Source organism: Meriones unguiculatus, chromosome 1, assembly GCF_030254825.1.
Source record: "Meriones unguiculatus strain TT.TT164.6M chromosome 1, Bangor_MerUng_6.1, whole genome shotgun sequence".
Taxonomy (NCBI): domain Eukaryota; kingdom Metazoa; phylum Chordata; class Mammalia; order Rodentia; family Muridae; genus Meriones; species Meriones unguiculatus.
Window position 1 is genome coordinate 92,592,058 of NC_083349.1, and position 14,073 is coordinate 92,606,130.

At 49.6% G+C, this 14,073-nt stretch overlaps 1 protein-coding gene across 1 annotated transcript in view; it reads right to left on the reverse strand.

Moving 5' to 3' along the window:
* The window catches only part of Epas1 (endothelial PAS domain protein 1), a 79,539-nt gene extending 69,192 nt beyond the window's left edge, over positions 1–10,347 (reverse strand). The window contains exon 1 of the mRNA XM_021643571.2: positions 9,758–10,347. Within this exon, the coding sequence (XP_021499246.1) occupies positions 9,758–9,783 (26 nt within the window). The 5' untranslated portion in view covers positions 9,784–10,347. The remainder of the gene's footprint in view (positions 1–9,757) is intronic.
* Positions 10,348–14,073: the final 3,726 nt, after the last annotated feature.

Sequence of the window (14,073 nt, forward strand, 5' to 3'; positions counted from 1 at the left end):
ACTGATACCCTTTCTGAGAGCTGGTATCTATCTGCATAATTTTCCTACCTGGCAATTTGTTAACTTCTGAGTTAATCTGGGGAATTCTACTGTTTAGCTGGTATTTGCCTTACAATCTTGTGCATTCTCGATGTTAAGTATTATCCCACTAAGCTGCCTGATCCTTGCATTTGATAGCAAATAATGCTCATCTAGTTCACCCAACCACCCCATTTATCTTTCTTTTTTTTTCTTTCTAAACAGAAACAGGTGAAGGAAAATTGTGTGGATGAAGACAGCTGAGCCTAAGGAGTGAGCTTTGTAACTAACCCAAGGGACATCAACAAAGCCATTTTGTATTTTTAATGGAACATGATTTCAGAGAGAAATGAAAAGGATCAATGTTTTATAGGCTATACCAGAAACTCAGACATCCCTGCTTTTTAGCTATGTGCACCCTTCCTGGAAAGGCAAGAACAAATAAAATGTCATTAGATAACAAGGAAGTATAACCGTCTCTTTGGTAAACATAAACAGAAGGTAACAGCAAATGGAGGGGACATTCTGTTAAAGGCAAGATTGCTTAGGCTCCTGGCAGGAAAAAAAATGTGAGCTATTTGGGTAGAAATAGGGGAAAACCATCCAAGCATGGACTAATGTGAAGCAACAGGGATGAGTACTGTGACAATGCCTTCGTGGCCGGGGAACTAGGCTTGTGACCGGAACTCAGGAGGTACCATGGATAATAATGAGTAAAGCAAGTGGGAGAGCAGGGGTGGGTTCCTCATTGCCAGCAAAGTCAACTGTTACATAGCTTCCTCTTGGGAAGGACCTTGGGTCAAGTTCTTAGCTCTTTATTTAGGCTCTGAGTACTTAGCTAACCCTTGGGGGTCTTCAGAGAAGCACCCAAGTCCAGATAGAACCCTCTTGCCACAGGGAAAATATGCTGTGCTCCCAAGACAATGGAGAAGGCTGGAAACAAGGCAGTATTGGCACCAGGTAAACATCTTCTGAGAGCCCAGGAAAACTGTGTCGGTGCCAGGGTCTTTCTTTAGTGAATGCATGGGTAACCAGTTTCCATAGATCAGCAGATGACTCCAGAGTGCACTAGAATTCCCCTAACTCCTTGACCACCACAAAAGGCACCAAATGGGTGGGGCACATTGGCTGAGCCAAGAAAGCATACCAGCAGTAATAAAGCCAGAAAGAGAAACTGAGAAGGGCCGTGGCTTCTACACCACACCCACCATTGATTCCCTGAAGTCCTGGGTGTAGGATAAAAGAGACTGCTGCCACACGGTGATAGAGTTAAAATTATAGACGCTCCCTTGTCACCAGTGAAATGTGACCTTCATATTTTCCTTATCTTGATATCTAGGTAAACAGTTGTTGTGCAAGTACACAAATAAAGGTCTAAAGGTGAAATGTGGTGTGTCTGGTAACACCACACTGCTCTAAGCCTGGGACAAGAAAGCCTCTTGGCTCTGCACATGCTTTCTTTCTCCCTTTACCCTAGACACCAAAATTAGCAGCATCGACCTCGGCCAGTGCTGGAGTGAAGGCTGCCATTCTAAAATAGCCTCTGGGAACTCTTGGACACACCAGGGAGAAACACTAGGGTATGGTGGCTCACAGAAACTTACTGAGAATGTCACTTCCCTAGACTGATTAAAAAAAAAAAAAACTTCGTAAGAAATAAACATTATCAGGACTTCTGGAACTCAGAAAACTGCCCATGTGGCACATTTAATATTTTTATATACATATTTAATATTAAGCACTGTTTTCATTCAGAAAGCACTGTGGGGTCACAGTTCATAAAAAAAATATTGTTGAGGTGGCATGGTCATAAAGTATTTATGTCATGGCTATGCTTCAACCCGAAGCTTTTACTTTATAAACACGCACAGTCTTCTTATTTCTTGGTTGCTCTAAAAACGTCACAAGCCTGCTTTCCTCACACAGATAGTAGTAGAGAATTGATTTTTAAAACTTTAGTTTGAAAAGTAAGATTCTCAGCCCCTGGAAGGTGTAATTCTCTGTTATTCCCACATGGATTCATAAACAAAACCAAGTAACTGTGTGTGTGTGTGTGTGTGTGTGTGTGTGTGTGTGTGTGTTTAAAGGCACTCTTTCCTGCAACCGTGTATGACGTATTTTCCAGAACAATCTTTCTCAACACTCCAAAGTGCTTCAGCCAACAGGAAGTCATAAAGGTAGGAAGGCGACCTGTAAATATTTGCTGTAATTACTCATTAGTAATGAGAGGAGTTAGTGCTGCAGCTTGAGTGGCTCCTTTGAGTTCCTGACTATCCCCCTCCCAATAAAACAACACAACACAAAACCAGGAGCTGAGGTGGTAAACTGGGGCCCAGCCTTGCCACACATAGATCTACGTCTAGGTTTGGCTTTAGATGGTTTGGTTCTTTCAGCAGATCCATTTCCCAAAGGCAAGAAGATGATATTGTGCCGTCCTCTCTCCCCCATCCCCGACAGGACAAATTTCACACAGTCACAACAGTCTAAGAGCTTTCAATCATGAGTAAAGTATGCATATTTGTTAACAAGAACGCACCATCAAGAGACAGAGAGAACACTACACAGATAGACACACAGCATACTGGCTTAAACCATTACCCGTCCCAAATCATATCCCAAATCATACACTAGAGCTGAAGCATTTTAAACGATTTAGAAAACATTTTTTACCTTTCTTAGATGGAACCTATGTATCCTGTTATTCTTAGCAAACCACTAACTTCCCACAGTTAGAGGCTAACTGTGCACTTCAAACCAAAAGAAGACCAAAAGAGGCTACTAAAACTCCTAACTAACGTCTAAGATTGCCAGTGGCTGTGGCCTAGCATTTGGGGGTAGCCAACATGGCAGCAGCGGTCAACCTCCAGAATGTCATGGTCAATAGAACAGCACAGTAGATACATGTTAGATTACACAGTCTAACAAGGTGAAAACCATGAATCATCTGATTCTTAGCACTTACCTATGACATTAATTTTTTTTTTTTTTTTAATTTGGAAGTTACCACTAGAAGGGTGAGAGCAGCGAGTCACTGGGGGAACATAGAAAAGTTCTAACACTCCATTTCCATGACTGTGAAATCTTAAAAAAATGCCAGATGGATACATGGATATATGTGTGTGTATTATTTTAATATATATTATTTTTAGTATGTGTGTACACTCACGTGTGTGCACTGGACTGCTGTGCCTCTGTAGGCTGGTGTCTGATCTCCCAGGAATGGGACTTAGGGGCAATTATGAGCACATGGGAGCTGGGAGCCAAACCCAGGTCTTCTGTACGATCAATAAGTATTCTTAAGTGCTGAGCCATCACACACAGACACAGACACACACACACACACACACACACACTTTCTGAAATTTGTTCTGTATGACAAAGTATCTGCTTCCTGGCATACAGATTACTTATAACTTTAAAGAATCTTGTGCTTTCTGGTAGGAGACACTATATAACAGGAGCCTGGAGGACATGCTGGTGGCTCCTGGAAACAGCCTGAGGCCATAAGCAAACCAGTATTTCCTGAGCTATGAGGCAGAGAAAGACCAATCAGAAATGCATAACACTCTGGTTGCTGTCACACTTCTCTCTTTGGTTCTGGGAATCACAATGGATCTCCACATTTTCCTCAATCTCATGTTTTCAGATCAGTTCTGTCTTTCAGTAACAGACACAGAACTGACACTAAACTATATACAAAGTCTACTCGAAAACAGCACGTGTTCTAGCTGTATATATCCATAGATGCTAACCCCCCAACTCCTCCGCACACACCGTGCCCACAAGTGTTATGATATTATGATATGTTTCAATGAAATCATGGTTTGTGGCAAGAAAATACCAGAAGATCTCAAGGTTCTTAGCACAGGGACTGGTGGTGCTCACCAGAGAAAGGGCTCTATCAAAATACAAAATATGATCACAGCAATTGTAACTACTCTTTATCCCCCCCATCCATTCTTTCCTTCCTGTGCGTGCAATTTCAAAAGATCAAAAGAATCAGAGGAAGTCCTATACATCTTGATTCGGAGATGGTTCTTCAGAAGCCACAGAGGAAGAGCTCCTAACAACCCCCCCTCCCCAGCACAATGGAGTCTGAAGACTGGGTAGTAATTGAAGTCTTGCCACCAGCAAAGAGTGGACAGAAAGCTTTGAACTTCCAGGGGCAGTAGAGAACTGTCTCCTGTCCAGGCTGGGGAAATATCTATTAAAAAATAAAAAAAAATTCCAGGGGTTCCAGGAATACGCTTTGGGTCTTCAGTTCCTGCCTGTGTGAGGTTTGATACAGGGATGAGTCACGAGAGAAAAGTCATTATAATAATTATAAACACAGCAACAAAAGAAGTTATCATTTATAGAGTGCTTACCACATTCAGACATGGTATTAAATGCTTTATGGGCCTCTTAGGTAAGGCCAGGAGGCACGGAACGGTGGGAGAGAGTGTGGACTCTGGAGATACCATGCCCAGAAGAGGCTCAGCTGCCATAATGCCTGTGACGTGGAGCAGCAACCTCGCTGTACCTGAGTTCCCATCAGTGAAGTGAAGATAATAATAGGGCTTATCTCGCAGGGTTGTTACAAGGATTAAGAGAGTTAATCCGTGTAAAATTCTGAGGACAGCACTGGCACGGGAGGACTCGGTGCTCAGCTGTTTGTCTTGTCCTCCTGCATATATTGGCTCATTTCCCCTAAGAACACATCCATTTCTAGGGTACAAAAGAATCTCCAAAGAGTGGAGAATAGTGGAAATTGTGAGTATAAATTTCTTTTCATAAGCACTCCCCAGGACAGGAAAAGACACTGAAAAGTAGGAGCAGGCAGTCTGTAGCCTCCATAGAAAGATCCTAAAACTCAGGGAGGGCAGTTCTTGGCTGCTAGACAGAAAACCAGGGAGAAGGCCTTGCCTCTTCCAGATCACACCACCTTTGAAAAGCTGCTAGGAGCTGAAAAAGGGATGGGGATATAGCTCAGTGGTAGAGAACACTTGTACAGTCCCAGCGTGTACAAAGCTCTGGATTTAATCCTAATGGGTAGGCAAGATTGAGATTAACATTTTTAAAAGGCCAAAAGAACAAAACATACACTTTGTGGAATTTTAGAGGCTGAATTCTACCCTGGAAGCCCATTACAGAGCTTGAAGAAAGGAGCCCACAGCCTTCACAGCCTTGGTGGAGTCACAGCCAACTTCACCGCTGTCCTCAGTGGAAGCAGAAGCCTCCGGCTGTCACTGTGGAGGCAAGCATCCTCGCCTCCATATTCCTCGCTCAAAGCACATGTGTAAATCAGGCCGTTAAATCCGGCAGTCGTTTTGTCTGCAGTGTCAACGTGCACGGTGAAGAACACCCTTGAAGCCTCTGCGCCTTTGCCCATATTATCCCCAAGTGCTAACGTCCACCACCAGACCGTCTCTGGGATCCAGTTCATGCTGGTGCCAGCCTCTACCCCTCATTACCTCAGGCACCCTGCGAGCCAGCTTCCCCACTTACACCAATGCATTTAAAGGATGGTGTGTGCAGTTACCAGGTGAGACACCACTCAGAGAGTGTGTCTTCTTCTTTCTCTTCTTCAGCTTCAGGTATTTGAACCCGACAAAAGAAAAAAAAAATCACATGGGTGCTGACACCTAAGATTTCTTGTGTGGTCCAGCCCCTGACCCAGACCAAGCAATTAAAAGTAATGAACATATTCCCCATTTCTTAAGTTTTCAGCTTTTTTTTTTTCAGACTAAGAGCATTTGCTCTGCACCCGTTGCTGCCTTACTGGTTAGCATCTTGGTTTGAGTACTGTCATGAGACTCGCCAGCATGGGGCTGGAATGGGGAATACAGGTAAGAGATAGTGAGGCCTGGGAGAAAAGAGTACTCACTCAGCAACATGGTAAAAACTTGGTAGTTTATATACTACAAAATTTCCTTAGGACTCAAAACTAAGGAAAGAGCCATCAGGGCAAAATGAAAAGGGAAACTATTATATTGAGACAGGACAGAACTGGGGGAGAATTTTTTTGTTTGTTTGTTTGTTGTTTTAAAGCAAGTAAACACTTAGTAGAAAGTATTTTCTATTAATAGAAAAGATTTCCTCAAAAGTGGAAAGGCCTAAATCGTGAAGGAATTAATCTCAGCACTTTCAAACACTGAAGTCCTAGAGCATTAAGAATTACCTACGCGGTCCCTCCTATTTCTAAACTCTTACCATCGTAGATTTCTGCCATACTGGGAATCGCCATGTAAACACACACATATACAGAGGCGGAGAGACTGGTGCACAGGGTAAATAAGGTACACTGGTTCCTTCTCAAGGCTGCCAGCCCCGAGAAAGCACCCAAGCGTGCCGTGCAACCATCTGGCTGTGGAATGCTCTCTACTTCACAAAGCATCTGATACATGCAGGAACTGAGGAGGGTCCTCCCATTGTCTTTGCCTAATGAAGTCTCCCTAAAATAGTAGGGATGTTTGTTTGTTTGTTTGCATATTGATTTTTTTTTGTTTTGTTTTGTTTTCCCTAACTGAAATAAAGAAAAGATCCTCAAGTAGTGGATTCACACTTTCCAAAGTTTGTAGAGACTTAAAGCACCTTAGACTGACGGGTTGACATCATACCTGCCACAGCTGGAAGGCTCTTACAGTTATCTAGGAAAGTAAATCTCCGTTTTGAAGGTTCAGGGGTCTGGTGGTGGGGGTGAGCTGCACTAAGTCTTTGGAAATCCTCCCTGGCTAGAGGCATACCAGGGCTGGGGGCTCTGCTGGCCACATACTAACTGACTCTAAGGAGGCAACATTTTGATTCTTATCAGCACTATTTTTCCCTGTTAGGAGAGAAGGCATTTTACCTTCCCTGGGCCTTATCCAGAAAGAGAAAATATGTTTATGGCTTCCATGCTTGTTTATAAAATAATCTTAAAGCCCTACGATAAAACTACCACAAACAGACAAACAAAACCTGGAAGTCACAATGCTTTTTACAAACTCTACAAAAGCTGTCTGAAGTACAGTTTCCATGACGGGGCTAACAGTATCATACACCAGTTCTCCGCCATTCTAGATTTCTGGTAATTCAGTGAAAACTGCTGTCAAATGTTGAGGGACACTAATTAGAAAATAAGCTTCACTTGAGAAAGCCATCCAGCATTATGTTTCCTTGACTTGGAAAACCGACAGACTTTGAGTTCACGTTAACAGAGCAACAATTAAGTCCAGCTGGCATGAGAACCTAGCCATAGTTTGGGCACTTGAAGGTCCTGCTGTCTTCAGTTCCCTGTCCACTCTTGCCCTGACACCAAGTACCAGCAGCACTCCTTAAAGTACTTGGACCAGAGTCTGGTTTGGGGCCTGGACTTGGATCCCTGGCTTTCCAGGGACCTCATTTGTGTTTATCTTAATTGCCCTGCAAATCCCCACTTAAGAGCATCTACACTTAGCCCTCCCTAGAATCAGGAACCCTGGCAGGCTGGCAAAAACCCTGCTTCATCAAAACTCAAGAGACCTCCCAATGGGCCCCCCTATCAAAGCCTGCTGGCCAGCCAACAATTAAAAGGCAGGCTCTTAGTTATTACGGATTAAAATATCCACCCGCAGAGCGATGTTTGAGAACAAATCAAGCCTTCTGACTTCTGGAGGGGCTGTTTCTAGAATGAACAATGCAAATGTTCAATTATGTTCTGGAGAAGAAACAGCTCTTGAACCAGTAAAAATACAAATTTTTCAGAACCACTAGTGGATGGAAATACCAACCCGGGAACCCCTACTGCTCCCATCAATTTCCCGCAGCACTGAGTAGCTCGGCGCGGCCACTGAAGGGACAGCAACTTTCAATTCCCTGCTTCACAATTTTAAACTACCTCTTGATGCCCCCCCCCCCCCCCCAAGAAGCCAGGCAGCTCCACCAGTCTCGAAACCATTATCCTAACAGGTGTTGGATGACTGGCTACTCACAGGACTCTGGACCGACCGTGAGGGACCTCCACACTGCTCACCCTGCTTTTCGGTAACCCCTCCCCCCCCCCACACACACACACAAGAATCCCTGCAGGCACGGGCTACCACGGGGGCACTGGCAGCCTCCGAGGAGGTTCCCAGGCTGTTTTGCCCTGGTTCTTAAAGTGGCCGCTGTCGTCGATAATCTGTAGCGTCATTATGCAACTTTCTTCCCCTCGGGTTGCAGCTCCCTCTCTACTCCCCGCAGCCCTCTGCGAAGGAGGCTCTGCAAGCGGGGCCCCGAGAAGCGCTTTCCCGCTTCTCCCAGGGACGGACAGTTCTAAGAGCAAGATAACCCTTCACACTGATGAGCACAGCACCAGGCCTCATCTCGGCAACAGTCGGCATCTCGGCAATAGGTACCGCAGTAATCAAACTCTCAGTAGGTTCTCGTGGCGGCTCTGGCCTGTCTAACTTCAAGGTTTTGGCTGTTTGCGATCACTTGCTGATTGGCTTTACAGCTTGAGGTGGAAACTTAAGTCTTTTTTTCCGTGCTTCTCTACCCCGAAAGGACTCCGCATCTCAGAGCTGTCTGGTGGGCAGCAATGGGGAAATCAAGGACCGGACTCAGTACCTTCCCCCTAGAGATCCGCCAGCGCAGGGAGCTGGCGCCCGGCCAGGACGGGTGCGATCGCTCGCGTTTATCAAATCCTTATCGGTGCCCTGAGGTGGGAGCTACCGCTTACGACCAGAGGATACACTGTCCCTGGCTCAGCTCCCTAAGTGGAAGTCCAAACAAACAAAAGCCAAGCTGCTCCGGGGCCGGGTCCTCGCCTCCCGTCTTTTCCAGCCTAGCCTGGGATCTCCCGCGGCTCGCGCCACTCCGCCTTCTCGCGTTCGATTCCGGCCACCCCCAGCCAGGTCGCCGGGGGAGCGCAGCGCTGGGAGCTCCGGCCGCGGGCTCCCAGCGATCGAAACAGGAGCAAAGGGCTCGGCTACAAAGTTCTGCAGGAGGCGAGGACGCACCCGGCTCTGCTCCCACCTAGAGTAGGGTGTCGCCAGGTTCGGGCCGGTTTGGAGGAGGCGCCAGCGCTGCCTCTCACCCAGCGCGGAAAGGTTGGCGAGGGCAGGCCTCCGTGCTGGCCCTTCTCTGTCTGCACAGTCGGACAGTCGGAGAGGCCCGGCGTCGCCCTCCGACCCCTGCGCACTGAGCCACGGGGCAATCCAGGTCACCACCCACCCTCTGGCGAAGCCTAGGTGCAGGGTGAAGGAAGCGGGGTCCCACAAACTTGAATGTCCCCTGGAACGGGACCCTTGGCCGCGCCCCGACTCCTCGGACCGGGACGCGTCCCCGAGTCGCGCTTTTGCCCTTTATCCCTGGTTCGTCCGGGGCACAGAACCCACGCAGACGCGCACCCCAAAGAGACCCGGGGGGTCTCGGGAAAGGAAAGGCGCGTCTGCTGCTCGGCCGTGTGAACTCGGAAATATCTCAGGCCACTGGCCGGGGAGGCCCGGTGCTCCGGGGACAACAGGCTCTGGAAGGCGCCGCGGAAGCACCCCTGACCTCCAGGGCCATCTCTCCGTGCCTCAAGGTCTCGCAACTAACTACCCGGTTCGCGACTCCACCGCGAAGCCGCGCCTCGGCGTCCCCGGAGCCGGCACCTGTTCGCTCCCTCGCCCCCGGCCCCCAAGGGCGCTCCGCCGGCCTCTGAGCCCCCTAGCACGCCTCCCGCAACTGCCCGTGTTCGGCGCGCCCGCCCGCCCCGCGCGGCCCCGGCAGCGCCCGGGAGCGAGCCGCCCGCCCGCTCTGACGCCCGCCCGCCTACCTTTTCTTCTCCTTGTCAGCTGTCATCGTCGCCGTGGCCCTCCGAGCCCCGAGGCGCCCGGCTGCCCTGAAGCCCGCGGGGGCTGCGGCCGCTGTCGTCGCTGTGGCCCTGGCGGCCCTCGGTCGCCCCGGCAGGTGTGAAAGGTCCCGAGCGCTCGCAGGTCGGTGCGTCCCGCACAGTCAGGTGGCAGCGTGCGGCCGGCCGGCTAGGTGCGGAGGAGGAGGGCGGAGGGGGCGACAGGGAGGAACCTGCAGGAGGAGGCGGGGCCGGGGAAAGGAGTGGGAGGAGGTTGGAAGACGCCGAAGGAGAGAGCCGCGCCTGGGGACCACAAGTTCCGTTTATCCCCGAGCCGGAGTCACTTTCCCGGGATCTCGCAGAAAACAAGACCGACCGACCGACCAAGCAGCCAAAAAGAGCGGCTCGAAGAGAGGGAGCTGGAGGGAATCCGGGGCCGGGCGGGCGCGGCCGCTGAGATGACCATACAGTCTCAGGACACTGCCGAGGATTGTACGGCCGCCTCAGGAGAGCTGGGGCGGAGCGCTGGGGACTCCGGGGCTGTGCGCCGGCCGCTCTCGAATGTCCGGCTTCCGCGGCTGCCAGCCCACTTTAAAAACTCGGAGGGCCCGCCCGCAGGAGGGCGCGAGGGCCGCGCGAGTGGGACAGCGGGCGGGGGCGGGGCCGGGGCGAGCGGGGGCGGGGCCGGAGGGGCGGGGCGGAGCGCCAGGCAAGCTCCGCCCCGCCCGCTGGCTGCCTGCCCCGGCTTCCCACCGCATCCCGGCCAATGGGAGGCGCGGCCCGAGCCTCGGCCCTGACCCCGTTCCGCCCCTCTCTCCCGGGCCGCGCTCCTGGGGCGCCCGACGGCCCCGCCTCCTCCTTCCGCAGCTCGGCGATTTGTTTTTGTGGTCTGCGGGGTGGCGAGGAACTGAGTGGGACTCCGAGCGTGGTGGCGCAGTTGGCGCGGGGCTGAGTAGTGGCGGGAGTTTGCAACCCGAGCCCCGAGGGTGCCTTGACGCTAGCGTCCTCTCAGCTGCGCTTTTCCCTGGGAGCCAGGACAGGACCGCAGGGTCGGGGGTCCCGCGCGCCACCAGGGCGTGCAGCGTCCCGCCACTCCACTCCCCACCCCTTTCTGAGGAATGATCCGTGTCCTTGACCTGGCGGCGTGGCTGCCTTCGGCCGGTGGGAATATTTCCCAGGACCCCGACCTCGGTGCAGCGTGCCTGCCTTGGCGGTGCGCTCTTTTTGGGAGAAGCGCAGCTGACCTTGACTTCTGAGTCCGGAGAGGCAGAAAGGTGTGGGAGAAACTGACACAAATGATCTAGGGCTGCTTCTGCCCGCCTGTTTTTCTTCCACCAGTTTATGGGTGGTTTGAGGTGCTTGTGGTAGGCTGCTAGGTTACAGTGCGTGCCTGAGAGCGGGGGTCTTGGAGCCCTCTGGCCTCTAATGCCAGCTTCCAGCACCCCGCATCACGGAGGGCTTCCCAGCGCGTGGTTTGGGGTAAGAGTTGATAGCATGTCCCCACGTCTATAGGCAAGCAGAGAGCTTTCTGGCCTTTTCCACCCCGGCGCTGATCTGAGAGGCCTTCCCATTTCCTGCTTAGGTGATCCAGCAGGAAAATCTCCAGAAGGAACAAGGGACGCCATTGGTTGTTGAAGACCGGGAAAAGGGCCCATGAGATACATAGGTGTGAAGTGCAGAGGAAACAAGGCCTGCCCTGGGACCCGAAGTCTGTGCTTGCCGCGTTGTTCTCGCACCCACATTTCCCAGTAAAACTATATGCAGAGACGGCGTGTGTGCTGGGGCAGGGGCGAAGGAGATTGTTTAGGCACCAAGAGACTTGGGAACATATCCGATAAGAGGAGAGCGCAAACCTCAGAAACGACAGACACTTTGCTTGAGAACTTGGAAATAAACGGATACGCCTGATGGTGATTTGAAAGACTTCGCTCTAAGAGGTTGCTGGGTGATTTCTTAGGACTCTTCTCCGTCCAGACAGAGCTGTCTTATGCCTATTCTGTCTCATGTGACAGCCCTCTGATCCCAGCCTGAGGATTGGTCTGGGATTGTCAAGACAGGAGGAAGGGCTATCTGGGCAAGGCCGTTGCCCCTCCTCCCTTCTGAGTCACCTCTAAGAAAAATCTGCATTATCAACTTGCCTGGATTTGGAATCACTTTGGAAACACAACTCTGGGCTTGTGGATGAGGGAGTTTCCAGACGCTATGAACTGGGATTCTGGGCTGAATAAACAGGAGGGAGTGAGCCGAGCACCAGCATTCTTCTCTCTCCCCTTCCTCTGTGCATGGGCGCAGTGTGACAAGCTGCGTCACACTTCTGTCAAATGAACCGCCATTCTCACCGCTACACCAGCCCCCCAAGACGATGGCTGGTACCCTTAAACCGTGCATCAAAGTAAACCCACCCTTTCTAAATTGCTTTGGTCAGTGATCTTGCCACAATAATAAATATTAAAAGTTTTTACTTTTACTCATATAGGCATGCTTACCCCCACCCCTCCATTCTAAACAATGCCGACCCATTCTGTAAGTTTACAAAACCTATTTCTGTCTTCGCTCTCTACCCCTGAACTCCGGTACCAGAAAAATAATATTCCTGGGTGTGGCCCCTGGCCAACATGCTGAGGTCATCTCATTGGCGAATCTATATATGCTATTAAACATTATGACATTCGGCCCATATACTCAGGATTTGTTATCTTTCTAAAGAGGTTCTCTGATGTTATTTTGAGGAAAGGGCCAACCAGGTTTTTCTAAAGGACTCCTGATAAAGCCATTTGGCTAGAACCAATCCGACAGCCCCTCCTTCACCCCGGGATTGCCAGTGACTTAGAGGCTAGTGTATTCTGTTGCCAGATCTAGGAATGCAGTAAGAGGTTTTACATGTTTCTCCCTGTGTCATTTAGCCAGCGAAGGAGTCCTTTATCCACTGCCACTCTGCTGTGCTGCTCCATGGAAAACAATGTGTCAGCCTAGTCTCCTCCCTGCTGGAGGACCCAGCCCGCTTACACAACATTTGCTCACCTTTTAAAACCTGGAAACCAGCAGACAACTTCTAAGTGATGATTCTTTCGTTTCCTCCAAATAGCCTTAAAATTGGTAAATGTATATAATTGTATCAGCTAGTTAGTTGTGTTTTGTTTTGTCAACTTGACACCAGTTAGTCATGTGGGAAGAGGGAAGCTCTACTGAGAAAAATGCTCCCATCAGAGCGCTCCTTAGGCAAGCCTGTAGAGACATTTTTTAAATGATTATGGAAGGGTCCATCCCACTTCGGGTGGCATCATCTCTGAGCAGGTGGACCTAAGTTTGTAAGAAAGCAAGATAAAGAACCCATGGAGAGCAAGCCAGTAAACAGGATGCCAACATGGGCTCTGCTTCATTTCCTGTCTCCAGGTTCCTGCTCTGATTGAATTCTTGCCTTGGCTTCACTCTCAGTGATGGTCTATGATTTGGCTTACGTAGAATCCAAATAAACCCTTTCCTTTCCAAGTTGCTTTTGGTCATGGTGTTTATCATGGTAATAGAAAGCAAACTAGAACAATAATGAGTATACACCTAGATTTTCTTAAATATATGAAAATTGAGCACAAACCATACTCTAACTCTCTGAACAATAGATGTATAAGAATTTGGTGTTGTGTGTTGGGGTGGGGGGAGGGGTGGAGAGAGAATGAAAAGCAAAAAAATCTCGAATCCTAGCTGTGTCCACCTAGGACCTAGAAAAGGCCAGTATGTTCTGGCCAGGCACCAGGCTGGTAGGTGTGACATCCGAGGTGATAAAGTAACACCCATGTGACAAGCAATGGCCACTAGGAAAGAAATGTTTTCACCCCCACCTTGGAAAAAGCATGAGCATAAATGAAATTTCTTTGGTCACTAAAAATAATGACACTTGGCCCAACTATCCTTGCCCTGGAGTCTGGAGGAACAAGAATGGCACAGAGTAGGGGTTAGAATGACTTCGATTCAGTTGGAGTAGCCTTGACCTACATCAGGATCTTAAAATGAGCCTCTTCTATCTCTGTTGAAATGGTGGTCCACTGCCCCCATTTCCAAAATAGAGAGCACAAGAAAGCTTTTGAAAATGGTTTTGTGTGTTTTCCCTAGCCACTGTCCACCTCAAGGGAACATGTGATTTTCTGTAAGACTAACAGCTAGATTTCCAGGATGCAGTTGTCAGCATCATGGTCCACCCAAGGGAGAACACTCACTCCCAGGCCAGTGTCTGGGGCTCTGGGAGACCACAGAGAGAGCTCATGCATATTCCTGGAGCCTGAGGGATGCAAGGAGTGCGGAGAGTG